General features: G+C 36.9%; 2 protein-coding genes across 2 annotated transcripts; both read right to left on the reverse strand.

The window, feature by feature from the left end:
- Positions 1 to 775: 775 nt before the first annotated feature.
- On the reverse strand, positions 776 to 18,549 carry LOC103154406 (apical endosomal glycoprotein-like). The gene is made up of 29 exons (XM_016662681.1): positions 18,333 to 18,549; positions 16,325 to 16,417; positions 16,048 to 16,209; positions 15,096 to 15,221; positions 14,267 to 14,500; positions 14,064 to 14,189; positions 13,828 to 13,983; positions 13,568 to 13,671; positions 13,246 to 13,401; positions 12,772 to 12,862; positions 12,016 to 12,132; positions 11,503 to 11,595; positions 11,275 to 11,412; positions 11,056 to 11,201; positions 10,143 to 10,251; positions 9,975 to 10,079; positions 8,918 to 9,052; positions 8,696 to 8,823; positions 7,602 to 7,818; positions 7,391 to 7,528; positions 6,590 to 6,717; positions 6,430 to 6,520; positions 5,760 to 5,909; positions 4,981 to 5,106; positions 4,783 to 4,907; positions 3,915 to 4,014; positions 2,984 to 3,144; positions 2,822 to 2,887; positions 776 to 1,605 (listed from the first exon to the last, which is right to left on the reverse strand). The coding sequence occupies exons 1-29, from the start codon at positions 18,508 to 18,510 to the stop codon at positions 1,567 to 1,569; spliced, it is 3,738 nt and encodes a 1,245-aa protein (XP_016518167.1). The 5' UTR covers positions 18,511 to 18,549; the 3' UTR covers positions 776 to 1,566.
- A 1,105-nt stretch (positions 18,550 to 19,654) lies between these two features.
- On the reverse strand, positions 19,655 to 21,780 carry LOC103154384 (14 kDa phosphohistidine phosphatase-like). The gene is made up of 3 exons (XM_007575645.2): positions 21,408 to 21,780; positions 20,188 to 20,315; positions 19,655 to 20,099 (listed from the first exon to the last, which is right to left on the reverse strand). Exons 1-3 carry the CDS (start codon positions 21,571 to 21,573, stop codon positions 20,007 to 20,009), a joined length of 387 nt encoding a protein of 128 aa, XP_007575707.1. The 5' UTR covers positions 21,574 to 21,780; the 3' UTR covers positions 19,655 to 20,006.
- Between the last annotated feature and the right edge of the window lie 376 nt (positions 21,781 to 22,156).

Raw genomic sequence — 22,156 nt, forward strand, 5'->3', positions numbered from 1 at the left:
AAATTTTATGAATTCATCCTCATAATTAACTTAAAATTGTGTTTTTATCTTCTTATGAGTTTCTTTTAATAATATTATGACTTTATTCTTGTATTATGACTTCATTTGCCTAATTTTACTTTTTCTTTTCTTAACGTGGCCCTAATTCTCCGTTGTAAAATATAATCCACTAACAGCTGCAAACCTTTTGAGAGACGTCAGCTGAACTCCTGCAAAACAAATCATTTTTAACACTTATCCTAAAGTCCATTTGAGTCTGGACTTTGACTAAAATTAAGCTGTTTTTAACCTTTAATGTTGCACAGAAGAGTATTTTTTGCTGTCTATTGCAAGTGATTTCTATTATGTTTGGTGTGGCTCTTTGTCCAGGGTGCCACCTTGTCAGGGGGCGGCGTGAGTACTAGAAGGAAAAACCTATCAGTTGCAAACTGAAAATGTTGTCTGTTGCTTTTTGAATATTTATCTGTACATGACAACTAGCTAGTGATGCTGAAGTTGATATTTGATGTCAAATTGGACATTTGACATTTCAAATTTTGAGCTGAAAACAGTTTTAGATGCATAAAATCTAGTTTTTATATTTCTCTGGGATAAAAATATGAAACATCACAATATATGGGAAACAAATGAGTTTACACTCATCAGATTTTTCAAAAATACATAATTCAGTCATAAGTCATATGGAGAGACTTGGTCTCAATAAAAAAAACCTAAATGTGTAAATGTAAAGGAAATAAAAGAAAGGAGACCAAAATGGAAACAATCAAAAGACAAGTGCTTTAAAATCTGCTTTATTTATGATCAGTTTGAAAGAGTCGACCACATCAGCATCAAGGTTTTTAATTTCTTCTCCATTTTTCATCTGAACACAAATATTAATAAAGCTGAAGAATCAGGTTAGAAATTAAAAAACTGCCTGAAAAGTGACATGATCTCCTAACAGCTCTTTGACATCTGGACTATTTTCTACCAGCTTCAGTAAAATGTTTAATTATTTTTGTTTTTATGGTTTTTATGGCTGATGAAAACACAGCTTATCTGAAACAAGTTCCCAAAGTTATTTGTAAGTTAATTTTATCTTATTCCAAGTATACTGATATTTGTACTAGAAATTTAGAGATTTAGTGTTTTTGCAGAGCTGTGGTCATTTATCAGAAGGAAGGTGAAGAAAACGAGACCAACAAACTAAAACCAGTCAGCATTTGGCACAGAAATAGAAAAAGCCAGGAAAATAAAGGATCAAAATCTAATCTAAAACTCCAAATCTGCTCATAACTGCCTGGTTTCCACTTCAGCGCCTGCTAACACAGCAGTGATTTATTATTCAGGCCCGTTTCATGCAGCTCAGCGGTACTGAGAGCTGCGATGTCGCTCTGACGGCCCCGTGCTGAAGGTCCGATCCCCTCAGATCTGCATCAATCAGCGCTCTGGCCTCCTGTTTTCTGTGTAAATGTGTGTTTGTTTACATGTAGGTGTGATCATTTAGGGTGACACAAGCAGTTCTCCTGCTGTGATATCACCTGCATTTCCCAAAACCACCGTTAGGTGGCAGCAAAGCTCCCCGTGTCACTCCTCCTCCTCTCTCTCTCTGACCTCGGCAGAGATCTGCAGGGCAAAGATAATCAGTTAAACTGAAGTAATTTTAAAAAATCATCACTTATTCTTGATATTTTTTTCATGAATCAGCAATTTTACACACGCCTAACGGTTCAAATACAGCAGATTGTAGTAGCTAGGGACCAGAACCGACCACAAACAGCTAATATCTGCTTTTAGCTGCTGATTTTAAAAGTTCAAACACCAAATATATTCTCCTGCTGATGAAGAGTGGATCTGAACTTCTTACTTTCACATCTAGAAAATCATATCTGATATTTTAAACTAACGTAGACGTTTTAAGGAATGTACAACCATGCCTTAAAACATAGAAAACTAAAAATGAAGAGTTAAATTCTCAAACAAAATTCAGAAATTTTGAGATTAATCTCAGAAATCTTATGGGGAAAAAACTGGAAATTTCTGAGCTTGAAAAGCCAAACATTTGTGAGAAAAAAACTCAGAAATTGTGATATTAATCTCATAAAGTTTCTAGAAAAATATTGGAAATTTCTATAGTCTGTGCAGAAATTTCTGTAGACGATGAAACAATTCCTGCCTTAGATTATTAGACCATCTTTAATTTCTAAAACAATTTAAAATCACAAAGAAATTACATAACAACCAATAAACAAAATTTACAATAATTTAATGAAGCAATTAAATTATTGCTTCATTAATAATTTAATGAAGCAATAATTTGCTTCATTAAAGTCAACAAACCCCATTGTTGACTTTCTGTAACAATGGGGTTTGTATTGTACACCTAAAAATAAAAAAAGATCTTGCATGTTTGTCTTATTAAAAGTAAGACATCCAATTTTCTAACTTTGGGAGCTTATTTGGAGGAGGGGAAAAGAATAAAGCCTAAATTACCAGAAGATAAACTTTTTGGATCATAATTGGTGCATTTATTATGTTTAATAAATTAATTAAAAGCAGTTTTGGGTACACCAGAGTTTGCTTTTGAGTAAAAGCTCCTATTTACTATCAAATTATATAGAATGCTGAAAATGTGGTTATTAAAGACAAATATTTCTATTGCACCAAACATTTTCTATCAAAAAAAGATTTAAATTTGTTTGCAATAATTTTGGACTGATTAATAAAATGTTTCCATTTGTTGCAAACACCTGTGGACAAGCCTGATACTTAAATTAATAGTTGCTGCCCCCTAGTGGTGAATTTGTTTTCAACAGTATAAACTGAGTTGAATAAAACTCACAGAGATGTTGTTGAATCCTGCAGCCATTGGATGGTTTTGTCTTGGAGGAACGTCCACAGGATCCTCCTGAGAGGCAATTTAACAAAAATCAAACAGGTTTCAGGAGAGAAAAAAGGTGAGAAAAGGTCAAATGACTGGATTTATTGGGATGTTTTAACTCACTGGAACATATCCTTCGTTACTAATGCCCACAGAGAGCGATGGAGCCTTGGCGTCTGGTTTGGTTCGCAGGTAGAAGACGAGCAGAGCGACCAGGGTGCCGATCAGCAGCACGACTACGATCACAGAGGCAGCGATTCCTCCGGCGTTGTCCGGCTTCGAGGCTGAAAGAGAGACGAGATCATTTACTCCTAGAAAAGCTGCCAAAAACTACAACAAACATGTTGGTATCTCTTAAACAGGCTAGGATATGTCTGTGGGCTATATAAAACTTGTTTATTACAATTTTTGCACAAAATCATTTTTAGATAATGAGATTTCGATCTGATTACTTCTTTCTATTCTAACTGTTTTAAAGCGTCTTGTCACTTTAAATCCAAATAAGCTGCTGCTGGCCACGCTCTCCCACCTCCGACTCTTACACCTAAAAATGGATATAAACAGATCTGCAATATTAGAACCATACATCTTTGAAAAGCAGAAGTAGCGCCTCCTGCACAACCAACGAGAATGCAGCAAGTGGTTTCTGGATGCTATGTCAACAACAAAGCACTTATCTTTCCCAGCAGCCGTTGTACAGCGGTAAAACCAGCTGACCAAACATACTGGAGTTCCGCATGGTTGCTAGGTAACGGCGCAGTGCCTGTCAAACGTGGACTAATCAGGAAGTTTTTGAAATGGCTCATTTTTCAGACACCAAAAACCATAAACTTATTGCCAAAAAAAACAGATGGGTGTTTTTTTTTTTTTGTCATCATCAAGAAAGTACCACAAAATACTGAGATAAAACTAAGAACATATCACTCTCATTTAAACAGTAGAGAAAATATTGAAACATAAAGTTTTTTAAGCATTAATTGGAAATGATCATGGCAACGATAAATCAAAATTAAATGATAAACGATACGATAAATTCCCTGATTTCCAGTCTTACTTGGTTTAGTGACTCTGGTGGCGCAGTCGAACCCGACGGTGTACTCGATGTCATCCAGAGCTACAAAACCTGATGTTCCTTTGACGCCTTCAAACACAATCTGTTAAAAAGAACAAAATGCAGCAGAGATGTCAGCTTTGACATTCCTTAATGACTTACAGACATGTTTCATGTTATTACTTACATCCAACACAGGAGGGCAAAAATAATTTTTTTTTTACTTGCCATAAATCGCCGCGCTGCCGCAGCAGAACAACTCTGTTAATAAATGAAACCTAGAGATCTAGCTTTTATTAATCTAGTGGACATAGCCTCATTAAATAAGGCATAAAACTGTTTAAAAATAACTCAAAACCACTCATATTCTTTTTTTAATCACTGTGTATCAGCCATACTACACGCAAACCTGTTGCCATAGCAACTGGCTGACACCAGCTCTGCTAATCTATCAGTATTCAACACCAAAGAACACGCAAACATGTCCCACACAAACAACTACAACGGCATATTAGGGAAACTGTTAAACAGCACAAAGAAAAAAAACTCCAATTCTGAACTGAAACACCGATTTCAGGAGCACATTTACAGGCTAAAGTTGTCAAGCTATGCTAGTGATGCTAGCATAGTTAACTTCCTTCTCTTTTGCTTTTTTTTTATTAAAACGTTCCACTGACATTGTTATCTAGTTGTTATTGTGTTGATAATTAGTAGCAAAGCACTGCTACTCCTTTTTACCGTTACATATCAGGTGTACATTTCAGATTTAGTCGTTGTGTCGACAACTAAACCGTTAATCTTCAGCAGTCGTCGTCATCGTCAGCGCGTGTGACGTCACATTCCAAGTTAGGAGTTTTCTGGAAAGTCTGACCTGGTATCCCTCACGAGACGTGATGTTCAGTTCAAAATGTCTCCAGTGTCCGCTGAGCTCGTTCACGATCAGCTGCTGGGTGATGAGACCTCCAGACAGGCTCCACACCCTCAGCTGGCAGTCCGCTGGGAACATTTAGCCAAACATGACGCATCCGACCATCCAGACGCTAACAGTTATTAAAACAGCAGCTCTTACATGACTGGGGCTTGTAGGCCCAGAACCTCAGACAGGTGGGCTGAACCGGTGGCAGCTGAGGGCTCACCAGCCAGGCGTTTTGATTGGCTGCTGTCCGGTTGCTGCTTGGGAAGAACAGGAAGTGACCTGGAGGCAAAGTTAGACGCGTTAGAGTTTATCCACTTTTTCAACAGTAAAATTCAAACACTTTTCAAGAATTTTCCAGGTATTCCAGCACAACATTGAGCCATATTTTAGTTAATTGGTTTTGTTTGTATCTCCATTTTCAATTCACTTGACCATTTATTACTTTTATTAATAATATTTTCAGACAGTTTTCTAGTAAAATATAACTAAGTTTTATGCTTTGAAATGTCTCTGTTTAACACAACCTTCACACCTGACTGGTCTGAGAAAGTTAAAAAAAAATCTCAAAATCTTCTAAGTTTTATGTCATCCAGCAAATATAAATAATTTTGGTATTTCTAACTAAAAAAAGAAATATTTAATTTGATTTAGCTTCAGACAGAGAGAAAAAAAATGTGTCTTTTTATTCTGTGTGCATAAATATCTGTAGATAACATTTTACAAATTTAGACTTTTAACCAACATTATAATAAAACTGAATATCAAACATTTGCAAGGACTTTGGATAGAAATCAGGCATTTTTTGAACCTGGAAAAACTCCTAAATAAAATCCAAGCATTTCAGTTCAACCCTGACTTTGGATCAGAACCAGAACAGAACCTCTTTAAAAACCGATCAAAGCAGCTCCAGTGCTGTTGTCTTCCTCTCTGACCTTTCTCTGTTCCCAGTGTGTGGTCTTCAGGCGGGACGGGATAATGCTTTTCCTTCTCCGGACTGGTCAGCTCCCAGTCCAGCTTCTCCCGTTCTCTGTCCTGGATGTTGATCCAGCTGCACATCCCGTTCTCCAGACTGCACTTGGACCCTGAGGCAGAAAATCAGAACCTCAATATGCATGAAGTTCAAACTTTTCCTCTGAGGAAATCTGACATTACTGGTGGTTCCATGTGTCACATCAGATGCTCTTTCTTTCTGAGGCTGGATTAATGTCCAGCCTCAGAAAGAAAATTCTGCTTGTTTTCTTCTCCATACTTTTAACGTGACCTGAGTCAAATCTAACAAAATTGGTGTCAAATGTTTGTGCTGCGTTTGTGCAGTAAATTAATTTTTTTGTGGTGTTCACATTTATATACTCAAGCAAATTTGGTGTGATGCAGCTCAGCTACATTTGTGCAGCAAAGAATGTTTGTGCTGCTTTTGCTTTCAAGTTATTGCTGTTGACCTCTGATGGTAACTTCTTAATTAATATCTTTAAAATGATAGCGGCACAAATTAAAAATTTTGCTGCACAAACGTAGCACAAATGTTTGACACCAACGCTGTTAGGTTTGAAGAAGGTGAGCAGAGTCGTCCTCTCTCAGCTCCTGACTCGGATCAAAACAAACCTTGGTCTTCACATGGATGAGCCGAGACTGTGATGTCATCAACAGCAACGTGGGAACCTCGACTTCCTGATCCGATGACCTCAAACTCCAACTGTGGAGCAAAGCCGAGTGAGACACCAACCCGACTGGGGAAGAAATGCTCTCTGAAGCCGCTCTGTACCTGCCAGGACACAAGGCCAACGGAGATGTTCCCGTTGGCGTGACGCCAGTCGTCTCCCTCATTCAGGTTCTCAGAGAAGATCGGGACTCTCTCTCCCTTCTCGGGTTTGACGTAGACCGTAAAGAAGGCTGGAAGGTAAACACCCCCCAGGTGATTATAGAAGCAGAAAAAACATTTATGTACAAATATAAAATAAAGCAAAGGAAAAAAGAGAAATAGTGAAGTGATTTGACAGAAAGTAGCTTTTTTAGGCTATGTTCACAATAACAAAGCATGTTCCTTTGCATGGTCGTTCATATTTAATCCAACCGCAATGAGACGTCTGTATGAACTCTTTAAGACTCCAGAGGAAGAACTGTGACATTTTTGAAACTTAAAATTCATTAAAAACACATTAATTTAACATTTTTGTAAATGAGCCTATTTACAAAAAAGCCTATTTTTATGGCCATTGTTTCTGAGAGATTTTTCTAGCTAAAACAGACAAAAGTTACACAAAACAAGGCTAAAAACGACTTAACTAAACATGTTTTGACTTAAAACAAACAGAAGACATAAAATACAGAAAACTACAACAGATTCATCACAAAAAGTCTAAGAAATAACAGATTATAACAAGACGAAGGGAGCTAAGGAAAAGAAAGCACAGCTAACAAGAACAGATTTTTGTGGAGCGTTGACTATAACGTCTGTTTGGATGTGGAGTCAGAGCTCAGAGTGGTGGGGATGTGGTTCCACTAAAAGCAGATCTGGATCACATGACCTGCTGTGTGAACGCAGCCTTGCAGGTAAAACACTCACCTGGGTTCCCTCCTGTCATGTGATACCAGAAGCTGACACATTCGGGTTTGGTGGTTCCTTGTCGGACGGGGGAGACGAGCACAGCGGCGCTGCGGGGAGGCAGAATGTCAGCGTCTGTGTTGACCATCATGTAGTAACCTGGACACAGACAGCAGGACGGGATAAATCTCCAGTTTCCCTGTTTTCTGTCCTCTGATGGGGTTCTGCTGACCTAGCTCGGTCCCCAAAGTGTGGTCTGTTTTGGGTCCGTTCGTCGTAGTGGTCTGTCCGTTCCTGTGGAGCCAGTCTATGGCGCCGTAACTGCTGTAGCCACACTTCTGGCCTTCAAAGGAGCATTTTCTGGGTATGGCACACGGGCCGTCCACAAACGCCACGTCGTCAATGGCAACCTGGCCGTCGAAACCGGAACGAACTGCTTCGAACATCAACTGTTGGGGGACGACGAAGATTTTAAAGGTTTACTCTGTTGTATCTATACAGATGGAGCAGATTATTTCACTTATAAGACGACATTTCTCATAAGAATTTTGATTTATCGTTATGATAAATTTAACTTATTGATGAAAAATACAAAATTTACAGTATAATTGGAAATGTTAGTTTATCACTGTTAACCGAGAGCATCAATCCATATCAATAATGTGAAAATATGATTAAATGCAGTTACTGTGTGCAGGTTAGTGACGTTTTGAAGAAGCCTGTTTCAAATGAGAATGTTTTTCAAGAACAATATCTGTGTGCTACAGTTAACTAAAAAATTAGTGATAAATAAATATTGAGATAAAATTCTCAGTCCATATTGCCCAACCCTAATCAGTAGTCAGGTTACTTTTTAAAGGTAACTGTGCCAACACATTTAGTTTTCATCTAAAAGTTATTTATTGTTTCCTGTCTGCATGTGATACAAAACATTTTGCTGGAACTCAGCTTTGGTTGCTAGGTGACGGGCTGGGGTTGCTAGGTGACGTGTTGAGCTTCTCTGGCGTTGCTAGGTAACGGGGCAGTGCCTGCTGGTTTGTGACATTCTGGAGGTTTCATATTCCAAAAAAAAGTTTTATTGCCAAAACATGCATTGGTGTTTTCTTTTTGTTCTTTTTTAAAGTTTCTGTGCTGTTTTTAGACGCAGTAGAGACTCAAATGAAAGTACAAAAATGTACAAAATTTGAATTTTGCATAATAATATTTTTCGATCAACAACTAAAATCTGAAAACTGCTTTCTGTAATTTCTCAGGTTACATCTGATCATCTTAGACTTTCCAGCAGAAAAGAAAAGCTTGTTTGGATTTGACTGAATGGTTTGACACCTGAAAGTTTGTGTTTTGCTGCGGTACTGGGCAGTGCGCTTCGTGCCAATCGTTGCCGTGAGCGCCGTTGCGGGTCCACAGTAAGACCTCGTATCCGAGGCCATCGGTCAGCTTCACGTTCAGAGCACCTGGATGGGAACAGGAAGTTAGAGTCATCATTTATCCCTGAGGTGACGTGCATGTCAGGAGATCAGAACCTCAGTTAGCTCTGGGTCAGCTCACCTGCGTTCGGCCCGTAGAGTTTGTAGTAGAAGGTCAGGCAGCTCTCTGTGGGAGTGGGCTGCTGTGGGAACGACAGCAGGCGTCCAAACGCTCCACGCAGCGAAGGACTCCACATGTCCACCACCAGGCTGGAGCCTGAGCAGCAGCAGGATTACACACAGGAGTTCAGAGCTCACTCACTAAATTACAATATCGGTGAAAGATTATTGATTTATTATAATAACTCAATCAGAAAGTGAAACTCGTACGTTATTTATTAACCACAGAGTGATACATTTCTATTGTCCAATAAAAATATATAATTTTAATACAACATTTTTATTTTTACAGCTTTTATTTTTTATATATCATTTTTTTATAAAAATAAAAATAATATTTTTTTATTTAAAAATAAAAAGGTATATTTTTCATTTTTAAGTTGATATTACTCATGGGCCACAAATGATTTTTTTCCCCAATTAAAGATATAAAAATAAATGTTTTCTAGCTGTTCCCAAATTATGATGCGGCATTAGAGCCACGGTAAGAAAATAACAAATAAATAGAAATATAAGCATAAATGAAGTCAAAATAATATGGGAATAAGACATTGTATCACAAATATTATGAATTTATTTTTGAAATATTATGGCTTTGTTTTTATATGATTTTATTCTTTATTATTGTAATATTGTGACTTTATTCTTGTAAATTTATTATTTTATTCTCACGGTTTTATTTTTTCTTAATATGGTTCTAATCCTCCATTGTAAGCAATAAATTAAATTCAGTATTTAATATTTAGTTTTTAAGGGTTTAAATACCTTAGAAACACTTTATTTAACTTTATTTTCTTATTTTACTTCTGTTTTATTCATCCTCCAATGAAAGATTCGTTCACTATAGATAAAGGTTTTAGAATCAATAAAAGTGGTGAAACATTTTATAACCTGAACAAATATTTTTGTACAAAACTATTCAATTCCTTCACATGTTGAGGTTTTTCTACAAGTGATAATAAAAGTAAAAATGAACTCTGGTAAAAAAGTATTTGTTCCTTTATAATCTATGACCTCACCGACTCCGATGCTGTGATCCATCCCAGTGACCACAGACCAGTCAAAGTTGTCACTGTTGTCCTGATACCAAGCGCAGAGTCCGTCCTCGAAGTTACACGACGGCCCTGTCATCCAGAGAAGTTCATTTACTTCAAACATTTGTTATTTTTAAATTTACAAAGTGTTACCTGTCGGTAAAGACGGAGTGTAGTCGGCGTGGCAGCTGATGAAGCGAACGTTCCTCACTTTGATCCAAGCAAAAGGCTGAACTTCCACAGCTCGAGCTTCAAATGTTAGCTGGTTAAAAAAGAGGATTAGCTGTTTTGATACTGACAGACAGGGAGTTACGATACATCTACAGTATATTTATTACAGACCCCTGCCAAAATGCTAGGTTTTTGTTGACGTTAGTTCTACTAGCATAAGGCGCTATAAGCGAAAGAGCTAAATTGTCTCAACAACAGGAGTTACAACACAGTACATTCATGTAAGTGGAGTATTCTTCTGTGTACATCCTTTCTTTGTTATTGATATTTTTGCCATTTACACAGCAATAAAGATACTTTGTAAAATCTGATCATGATCAGAGGAAACGAAACTGCCGTCTTCACGTCCTTCAAAATAAGAGCATGACTATAAACAGCTAAGAATTCTTAAAAGTCAATAGCAAAAACTTCAACCCATATGTTGAATATTATTAAAATGAAGCTTTACAAAACAGCCAAATTAATTAGAGCTTTAAAGTTTATCTGGAAAAACTGACTTAGCTAAAATGCTAAAGAGTTACACAAAAAATTAGCTCTGTCCAAAATGTTTTTAAAAGTTTAATTTGATATAGGTTTGGCTGCGGTTGCTAGGTAACAGGGTGGGCTTAGCTGGGGTTGCTAGGTAAGCTCATAGTTCCTGTCCAATGTGAATTTATCAGGAGGTTTTTGAAACAGCTCCTTTTCCAGACACCAAAAAACACTAAATAATTGAGAAAAGAAAAAACAAATGTTTTTTTAAGCACTTGGGGTTTTTTTTTTAGAAGCAGCTGAAACCCAAATGGAAGAATAAAAATATGAAAAATGTGAATTATGTACAGTAGGTCTGAAGCCTGACCTGGAAGCGATGTTTCCTGACTCCTATAGGAACGTCGGCGTGTTGCCAGGTCTCCTCCTCGTCTCCTGCTCCTGTTTTCCCACTGAACTCCCACAGCTTAGGCCTCACTCCCAGCAAGCTGTCGACCACTCTGACAGAAAGCTCACCTGTACCACAGACAGACTTTCACTGCTGGGAAGAGAAAACGCTGCAAATTTCACACGTGGGATGGGAAATTACCGATATGATCCAAACTCCCAGTGAGCGCAAAGTCAAAGCTCAGGCTACAAGCTGGACCGGTGGGGCCCAGGAGGGGAGTCCGAGTCTGGGCCTCAGTTAGCTGCTGACCTGCAGCCTCAGCTACATACAGGAACTCTGCTTTGAATCAAGAAGATAAATTATACATTAATACCACACATTATTAGAGACACAGAATCCATCAGTTAACTCAGACGCCACAGTTTGTACCTCCAGTTGTTGAACTTTTATCCAGTAGCCAACCTTGACTCCCAACACTGGAGTCAGTCCAGCCTAAACTGCCGTCAGGATAGGAGAAATCCCCTGCAGCAACGATCCAAGAAGAGGTGAAACTTTGTCTGCATGGCTAAACAAAGACTTCTTTTATCAGATCTACCACGGCACCATTGTAGATGGAGAAAGGGAGGAAATTTCAGCCAAAAAAATCTTCTAGGAAAAACTTGGAAATTTCTGAGTTTCAATAGGCAATGTTTTTGACTTTTGAAATTTCCACATTTTTCTAGAAAATTTATGAGATTAATGTCAAAATTTCAGATTATTTTCTTGCAAATTTTTGACTTTTCAAACTCTAAAATTAAAAAAAAATTCTAGAAAATTTCTCAAATCTATCTCAACATTTCTGAATTTTTTTGTGTAAATGTACTCCTTTTATTTTCCATTTACAGCATAATGGCCTTAATACATCATTGTACAGATCCTTCAGTTTAAAATAAACAAACTCACCGCATTTGGCTTCGTCCTCTGCAGCATCGCAGTCAGCCTGAAAATCACACATCTTGTCTGGGTCATCAATGCAAGGATGCTTTGGAGGGTCGGGGAAATCTTCCAGGGTGGTGTTATCTATTTAGTGCAGCAGATAATGAAACATTTTAGAAAAGATTTTCACAAAAACCTAACTCAGCACAGATGTGTCTAAGGATTTGCTTCTTCACAAAAAAAACATTAGCCAGTGAAAAATTCAAGATGGCTGCCATGGTCTTCGAGGAAAATTTATTTTTGCAATAAATTTTCCAATATTTATCACAGATGAACACGTCTTCTCTCAAATCATTCATAACTGGATGCATAAAAGTCCTATTTTCTGATCATTTTTTGATTTTTCAAAATGGCCAACATGATTAGTGTTTGCAATCAAAGCCATATAAATCATCATATCTATTTTATTGATCTTGTCGTCTTTTTCGGCGGACATTTTTTAAAATGGCTGTAATACAAAGTATATTGCCAGTCATGGGCACAGCTACCCAAAAAGTTAGGCTCACAAATCACTAATTCGCTAAATAAAAACCTTAACTACGCTAATGCTAATGCTTGTAGCAGGAAGCAAATTAGTAAAAGCTAACGATAAACCACCCCAAAAATGATCAAAAGCTAATGCTAAAAAACACATAATAGAAAATTTAAGGATATTTTTACTGATTTCTTTGTTGAATTTATTTACATTGCTTACATTTTGTCTTATCTTAGAGATAATCTCACCAGATGCATTGCGGCATTCAGGGGATAACACGATGCTGTCGACTGCGATTCCTCCATAGTCAAAGTCTCTGATGGCCGCCATGATGAGAATCTGTAGAGGTTTAACAGAATAAAAGATAACAACTTATATTTTCAACATATAATCAAACGTTTTCACCCCTTTTTTGGCTTTTACAGAATATGTTAAACATTTTTTAAAGAAAAAAATACCTTTAATGTCAAACTGAAAATGGTTTTTACACAAAGACGACATTTAAATAAAAATAACATTAAAAAGTGATGCATTGAGTGTGCTGTGGTGGCAGGGCTGGCCCAGACAGCCATTTTTCACCATCAGTCCTTACACTGATGGTGAAAGTCAGCGGCGGCCATTTTGTATCATCTGCATGTCTTTCATTGTTATGGAACATTATTTCTGACTAAAGTAATGGTATTATCTTCTGTACCATTATTTATGGTAGCTTCATGTCTTACCTGGAAGGTGTAGTTGGACACAATCTCCACCTCCGCCTTCACCCACAGGTCTCCTAAAGCTCCGCCCCTTTTCCAGACAGGGTAGATGAGCCGGTCCGCCACCAGCACCGTCAGCCCGCCGGACCGCGGCCCGAACTGGTGAGTGTACATGACCATCTACGGAAAACCAACAGAGCCAAAAACATATAAATAAACTGAACCCAGAAAGACCGACCGACCGTCCATCCGTCTCATTTGTATTTTGTCATTAAATGTTAATTGAAATAAAGGTAAATAATTTCTAACGCTGTAATCCAGCCTGTCTGCAGCGTTTCAAACCCACCTTACATGGATGCGAGCTGTTAGTTGGTTGAAGTCTTGGGCTCTGAAAAGCCGCCCAGTCCATGGTGAGACCGTCGTCAGGCACGGTGACGTACAGGAAGTACCCTGCCGTAAAAACAGCAATCAAAGGTTTTAGAACGGCACCAAAAGGTTCTGTAGGCTGTAATTATTCTGGACCAGTTCAGAACTGGTTAAAGATTTAAACTTCGGGGGAATCTGACCAGGTTAACAGTGAAACTCAATAATAATAAAATGAATCACCTGATGCTGTATTGTTGGAGTGATCTCTGCCTGGACCTTTCGAAGGATCGGTTCTGGAGATGTTCTCCTGATTTGTTCTGATCCATTTGAGTTTGGAAAACGATCTCAGGTCCCAGTCACACAGATCCTCCTCAAAGTCACAGCGGTAGTAACCATCTGAAGGATAAATCAAAACAAATCCCAGTCAGTGTTTTGGCTGCTCTGCAGTTTTCTGATGCCATGTTGTCATTTCGTACCGCAGGGCGCCTCGTCGCTGCCATCGCCGCAGTCGTCCGTACCGTCACAGAGCTGCCGCTGCTCCACGCAGCCTCCACCACCACACGCCACCATCCCTGTTGAGCAGTTGGTCCCAGCAGGGGGCGCTGTCGGGTGAAACAGATAGAAACAAATCAGTGAACTGTTTATATCATGGTTTTCTGTTCTGATTAGTCAAACTCACAGGGCAGAGCGCAGCCCAGGAACTCCAGCTGGTCTATAGCGACGTCTCCGTTTTGTCCCGCTGAGCGCGCCGAGTGGAGATGGATCCGGAAAGGGGAGGAAATGCGGCCCAGGAAGACAGTGGCTTCCCTCCAGCTGCGGGCGCTGGAGGCCTCTGGGCGCCACACGACGGCCCCCTGAGAGTCCTCGTGGAGGATCGAAGCCCACAGGGGAGTTGGACCTAAACCCGTGTGTCCTGTGGTTAAAATATACGTCAACACAACGAATGTCAACGATGACAAAAAGATGAATCTGGTAAGTCCACACTTAACACCAGTCCTGGTAAAGATATGAACCATCATCCCTCTCAGAGAGCTAGTCTTTAATTTAGAAGAGAAACAAGCCCACAGCATCACATGTCTCCACCATGCTTTGTAGTGGACATTATATGCTTTTCTGATGTCAGAACTTTTTCCATTAAGCTCAGTTTTATTCAGACCAAAGATAACATCTGCAGCTCTACACCAAAGTTAAATATGAAGAATTACAACATCCACTACTATAGATCTACAAGATCAGAACTCAAAAACTCAATGGATGGATGGATGGATGACTTAGTTTCTCTGAACTGTGGCTCCAGTCTATAGAAACATTTATAGTTCTCCTCTTTCAGTCTCTCTGTTTAAAGCTCACATTTCTCCAAATCCTTCATTGTAACTAAATGTTCCTGCAGTTTATAAGATAAAAGATTTTCAAGCTTTTCACATGTTTTTTCATCTCTACCAGTGAATGTTTAGGGTGTTTCAGTCGTTGTTTACCAGTCCGGCCAACGCTGAGCAGTCGGCGGTTACCTGAGTCCCACAGGAAGTATCTGAGTCGCAGGCGGCACGTTGGCGAAGAGCCCTTTATCTCCGGAGAGATTAACACTGAACTCTGAACAGACTGTGCCCTCACTGCACTCACTGACATGAACCAGCCTGGAGGGCAGGAGACAATAAATGTTTTCATTTAAGATATGAAGATTGAAGTTTACAGCAGGATCTGTTCTAATGATGCTTCATGCTACCAGCTAACATTTATGGCTTTATTATCACCTGATATGTTAATATCAACATATTTTATTTATAGTGCCTTTGAAATGTATTGTACCGTTTGAACATTTTGTGATGTCACAACCAGAAACTTTATTGTATTTTTCATCATGTTTTGAAATGCAGACATGTCAAGTTTTGAATAGAAGGATGCTCCGTACAAAGTACATGCCACACCATTCAGATTTTTATGAATTAAAAATTAAGGTGAAGACAAATGTTTAAAATATTTATTGATGAGTTAGAGGAATTTAAATATTGTTTATTATCCATTTCCATATTAGTATATTTTTGTCAACTTCGTGTGTATGAAAAAATTTAAATGACTTAATTTTTTTAATAAAATTATTTTTGCAAACCATGCATAATTTTCACGTTACTTCATAATGATGCATTTGCCCGTCACATAGAATGGTAAAAATACAAACACATTTTTAATGGTAATGTAAGAAAGGTTTATGGGGTGTCCATAGTTTTGTAAGGCACTGCAAACAAAAGTACATCAGTAACAAATAATCAGGGATAAACATATTGAGAAAATATTGTTTTAAGATCTTTAGACAACTAACATAATGTAACATAATGAATATTTTGAGACAAATTTAAAGATAAAATAGAGTATTTTCAGTTTCTTGGCAAAAATTGTCCAAACGTATTCAGCAAGCCTATTGTTTCTGTGTTAAGTAAAATTTTAGAAAATGTAACTTTGCACCTGTGGCTGTGCCGGTGGTGTAGTCCGAAGTCGGCCCGCTGTCCGGCAGCTCGTCTCCGCTCTGAACCCGCTGCCATTTGTATTCCTCACCAAGAGATTCAATATTCCATCCACAAACTCCCTCGTCCTCAAAGTCACACTCAAACGATTTCCCAGAGTACCCTTGAGAGTTTAGTTTAAAAAAAAAACGTCATCAATCCACATTTAATCAGACTGCTAATGGCTAGACTGTAGCAGCCGGTAGTAAGTAGGCTAACGGCTAGTAGCTTAAACTTACCACAGTTTTGCTCGTCGCTACAGTCGGAACAATCACATACAAAGTCACATTCCCCTTCAGGAGTCTCACACCGTGAAGACCCCGAAGCAAAAACTGCGCGAAAAGATAAAATATCCAGAGAAATTTAATCAGTAGCTGGATAGATATTATCAACAAGTGTCAACATATTCACTTTACAAGAGTTTATTTTTGCTAACGCTATGAAGGTAGACATTTTGTTAACTATAAACAATTTAAAACATCTATGTTTTTATTCTTAAACGGATTTTAAGGGTATTATTACAAACAAACAAAAAAATTTAGGTGGAAGTTCCCACCTTGAGGCAAGCTAAGCTAATGATGCTAACCTACATTCTGTTTAGCTAATTTAAGCAGTGGTTTCAAGAGTTATCTCCCATTATAATGGGTCAAACTTACTTTTAACTTGTAGTATGTAAGTATAATTTATTCATTTTACTTTGTAGATTTGACATATGAGTAGACTGGCAATTCAGAAAGCACAGTATTAGAAACTTTTGAATTGTTTTCTGGTATTTTGTTTTGCTATTCTAACTTCATAAACAGATGCTAAAATTTTCTATCCCGGGCAATAATTTTTCCCCTCCTTAGAAAACCACATATGAATCAAATTATAAAAACAAACATAATATTTGTAACTTTGTTAGTTTGCTAATTAAGCTATATGAGCATTCACACATAATTTGATTAGCAAAAATAATAGCACCTAAAATTAATTGTCATAAATATACCAAAAGTAATAGTTGTCTCTTTTTAAATAAAATATAATATAGTTTTTCTATGAACTGCAACTAAATTTTACAGGGGAAATACTCATAATTAAGCTGGCATCATTCTGACTTGCTTATATTTAGTTCTAGGATTAGCCTCCATATTTGAATTAAATTTAATCAAAATAAAAAAAAATTCCTTTATCAGGACAGTTTTGTTTACAGATGGCGCCTAGCATGCTCTTGGCTAAACAATTCTGATTAAATTAGTTACAAAATAAGATGCTTTTTTACTAGCTAGCTTAGCAGCAGCTACAAGCAGCTGTTAGCTTAACACAGGAAAGCTGTTAGCCTAATTCCTTCATTTCCTTATGATTCTCCAAACTAATATGTATCTAAATGCTGCACTGTTTGGTTTAACATCCTATGTGAATCAAATCTATTTAAAGAACAAATACATTCAAAGAAGTATTTTGTACTTTTGACGCTTGCCCTAAATATCTTACATGAAGCTCTCCCAAACTCTTTATCAAGATATTTCCAAATATTTATGACGCAGAATGCTGCAGCCTCAAAGGCCAGAGTATTAAACATACTTTTCACATTTCTACATTAAAGTGTCTAATTGATCTGATGCTTCTAATATGAAATGTCATGTTTTCATTTACTGTAAGTGGAAAATCATCATATTTAGCAGAAATAAAGGTCTTATTTGTATAGCACATTTCAGCAGCAAGGCATTTCAAACATCAGTCTGTGTGTATTTGATCTATATTCCTGAAATATTTTTGCAATAACATCCTAATCTATTAAATATGACTATAGATACTCTTTGCAAACCAGTATATTCCATTTATTTGACTTTTTCCCAATGTTTTAAGCAAAATAATTGTTCATATTATTGAATTGTTGACTTTAAACAAACTTAAATCTTTCTGAAAAGTTACTTCTAAGTAGTGTTTGTCTTATTTTGAGTGCAATAATATATTTGGACAAGACAAAAAATACTTGGAAAGATGTAGTGCTTTTGCAGTGACATATTCAGCAAATAGGTCACCCATAATTTATGATATAAATGGTGCAATAAAGTTTTGACATCTCAATAAACCCATAAATCTTTCTGGCTGCAACAATGTAACCAACTTCTAAGAGTCTGACTCTCTTTAATTTTGATTATTTGAAGCTAATATCAACTCTGAGTGTTAATTTTTTCATTTTAATAAAAGTTAAACAATTTTCAACCACCTTTATTAAAAAAGTAATTTTGAATTTGCTCTTACCACGCTGAAAACATAACAGCAACAGGACGGTCAGGCGCCAAAAACGCAGCATATTTTCTCTTCCTTCACATCTCAGTCTGAAAACTGTTTGTGGAAATTTCGACAGCCGATCCCGACCTTTATTTCTCAGAGATAACAGGCGGACTTTAAAATTACCCAGCATGCAAGTGACAACCATAAAACACCCCCCAAAGAACAGCGAACATCCGTATATTGCTCAAGAGATGCACATGTACGTGCTGAAAGTGAATGTAATAAATACTAAGTTTAATATATCATAAAGGAAATTGCCTTTTTTTTGTTTCTTTAATGACTTCCTCCCACCTGTGTGGCGATTCAGCACATGTACAAGACACTGTAAATAACAATATCTTCTCTGATTCAGCAGTATCTTCACAAGATCTTTGATTTCAGCTCTGAAGTCAATTTTCACATTTTGCATTCCTGTGCAAATCAGTTCAGTTCTCATCTCCCTTTAGTGTTCTGCCTGGATTTTCTCTCATTGACTTGGATTTCTCCGGTAGAATTTAAACCGGGCCAATCAGGAAACAGAAGGAGACATTGTCAACGATAATGTTGATTTTCTGTGATGTTTTAGAGTTGTAGTCTGACTGTACTTTTAGCAATGGCAGCAGAGGAAGTAAACGAAACCATTCAGTCCGTGTTGGCCACGGTTCCAAATATTAACAGCCATCTTTATTTGGCTTATCCCTTCTCTCTTGGCAATCTCATAACAATGACTATGAAAGTTGAAATTATTTCTTTTGAAAACGGAATTAAGACTTCTTGTTGGACTTTTATTTTTTGTTTCTTGATAGAAATGGGCTTCTGTAGAGAAGAGATGTTAAAGAACAGAACAGATTTTCTACACTAAACCACATTTTTTGTTGCATAAACATGTGAAAATATGAATATTTGGTCAACCACTAAGTGTTTTGACTTTATTTGAAAACAAAAAGCAGTTGTTCATGAAGTGGATTTAAAACCTTTTCAGAACCTCAGAAACTTTTATTGCTGTATTTCAAAGTTGTTTGTTCTGATTTCCCAATTTGAAATACAGGAAAAACTGCCTTGAATTTGAAATTCTTACTGGAAAAGTTGGAAATCTCATATTCAGTATATTTGCTGTTGTGCATCGTTATTATTGGTCATTTTATTTAAATGCATAGAAAGTACAGAAATATGTCGTGATTTTTCCAATAATTTTCACATTAAAAGAACCAAAATCCAAAGTAAATTTAATTGAAGTTTTTTTATATTCAGAAATATGAAATAATGCATGAAACAAAATGAATCAGAGAACAATTACATCAAATTTAAACAAAAAAAAAACTATTTTGTTAATTATTTATTACCTTTACCACAGAAGTTAAACTCTTTTTCAGTAACACAAGGTAACATAATGTTCACCCTGTAAAACCATTTTCCCCCCTCATAATCTGGACTTAAAAACCGGTTATGCTAATATTTAGCTCATATTTTGAATATTAGCACAACTGAAGGAGGTTGTAAAAACAGTAAATGAGATTTAACACTGACGTATCAAGTCAACAATGACAATCATGCATTAGTTGTCCCTTCCTGATGCAGTGAATAGTGGATGAATTGTTGGTCTATCAGAGTTTCAACAGGTTGAAACTGAATGAAAGTCCAGAATATTCAATGTTATTTATTTCAGTAGCCTTCGTTATCCCAGGTCACCTCGTAGTCTGCGTACTTCTCCTTCAGTTTCTCTGTGGTCTCTGCATGGTTTGCTCTTCCATAGCCCTGAAACAACAAGCCAAACATTAACTCCAGTCACAGTAAAAGTAATTTAAAATAAAGCATTAATTCAAGCCACATTGTTTCTCCGTACCAAGGAGTATCCGTACACATGGATCTTCTTGGCGTCTGGATTATGTTTTATCCTGCCTCCTCCGATGCACTCGCAGTCCAGCAGGCCTCCGTCCTCCAGCTCCGCAGAAACCCTATCATAGATATCAGCTACAAATAGCAAATAGAGTATTTTATCAAATATTATGCGCAAACTGAAATAAAAAAAAGCAATTATCACTTTTACAGGTTTAGATTTTGTTATGGATGAACACACAAAAAAAGCCATTTTGTATTCCATTTTGTTTAAAATTCCTAGGAAATTTCATGATTTGATGTTTTATACCATGTGCAGATATTTTGTCAATTAGTAAATCTTTAAATTGTCATGTAGAAAATAAAAATATAATTTTTTTTTGATACTTTGGACAAAAAACTAAAATCAGAGTCAACATTGAGGTCAACTTTTTAAATTTTCAGGCTTTGATAATACCAAACCCTTAAAAAAGAATAGCGAAACAAACAAAATATAAAATTATCCGGAAGGGGAAAAAGCACAACAAGAAGAAATCTGAAATGTAATTTAAGGAGTTAATTAAGAACATTCCAGAATATACCTTATAATCTTAAATTTATGTTATTATTTACATCATTATGATTGCTGTCAATAAGACAGCAATTGCTAAAAATGGTAATTAAGGAATTAAAAATAAATACGTCTTTATTTTGAGACAAAAGGTGATCCGTACATGTTTAAAAGAAAACAAATTAGTAATCAGTGGCTAAGAAAATTCTTGAATTTTTTAATGATTGCTTAGAAATTTAATACTATACAATTATGAAAAAATAGGTTGATAATATTTTGATGGTATCTAAATTTTGTTCTTAAATTCAGTTTTTTTTCATACAAATAAAGCTTTGTATGAAAAAAATCTATGCAACTTCTGAAAAATAACCCATACCCCACTAAAATCTTTTTTTAATATAATAAAAAAATATCTAGATAACATTTGATAAAATTGGCATTTCCAGAATAAAAAAAAAAAAATCTGTAAATAGCCTATTTAGTATGAATACTTGGTTGCCATCCTGATGGCAAGATGTGTTAGAGCATTTATAGAATCCCAGAAAGAACCATAGCTGTTTCAAAATTATTTTCCAGTTTCAAATTTGTATTTATTTGCTTTGAAATTCATTTTTAGCAAACTTTATGGCCCCAATTTAGCTCCATACGGAGTGTTTTAGGGCAGCCTCATTACTCACCGTGGTACTCAGCCCAGCCGTATCCTCGGACTATATCTATCTCCGAATCGTCTCCCTCCTCTCGGCTGTAAACCCGGATCAGGATGTATTTAAAAACCCCAGAGGGGTCGATGTCAACCCGCGGTATGTTAGCCATGACAGCCGCTGCTTTGGTCTGGGAGCACATCTCCCAACTCTTTAGCAAACCGAGCACCAAAGCAAGCAACAGCAGTCCGAAAGCTCGGACTTTCTCATCAAACTCCAGCCCCTGCTACTGTGCGAGGAAAAACCCGGCGGACTGTTGTGATTGTAGTTGGACGTTACAAGAAAAACTTAAAGGAAAGCGCTCTCAAACCTGCGCCGCCATGATGCTGCTAACAAAAACACCGTCACTTCCGGTTTGTGGAAACAATGTTAAAAACTTTAAATGTTAACTGAGTCATTTAAGCGACACATTAACAGTGCAAGAATGTTTACTACATAGCTAAATCACGAATTGTTTCCATTATTTTATTAAACGTTAAGACAAAAAGCGTTCATCTTTCTCACTTAGCTTTTATTCTGAAGGCTAACAGGAAGCTGCTGTTCGCTGTCCTCTACCAATTATGCGTCAAGCAGCCTGCCATATTGTGAGGGTCATATTTAGCTAACAAAATGCCAGAAAATGTGTTTTAGAAGCAGGGGTTTCTAAAAAATAGTGCCACGAGAGTGTTACAATTAATTAAAAGAAACTTTGGTTAATTACCGTATGTTTATATGAATTTAAGTCT

Source organism: Poecilia formosa, unplaced genomic scaffold (genome assembly GCF_000485575.1).
Source record: "Poecilia formosa unplaced genomic scaffold, Poecilia_formosa-5.1.2 Scaffold385, whole genome shotgun sequence".
Classification (NCBI taxonomy): Eukaryota; Metazoa; Chordata; class Actinopteri; order Cyprinodontiformes; family Poeciliidae; genus Poecilia; species Poecilia formosa.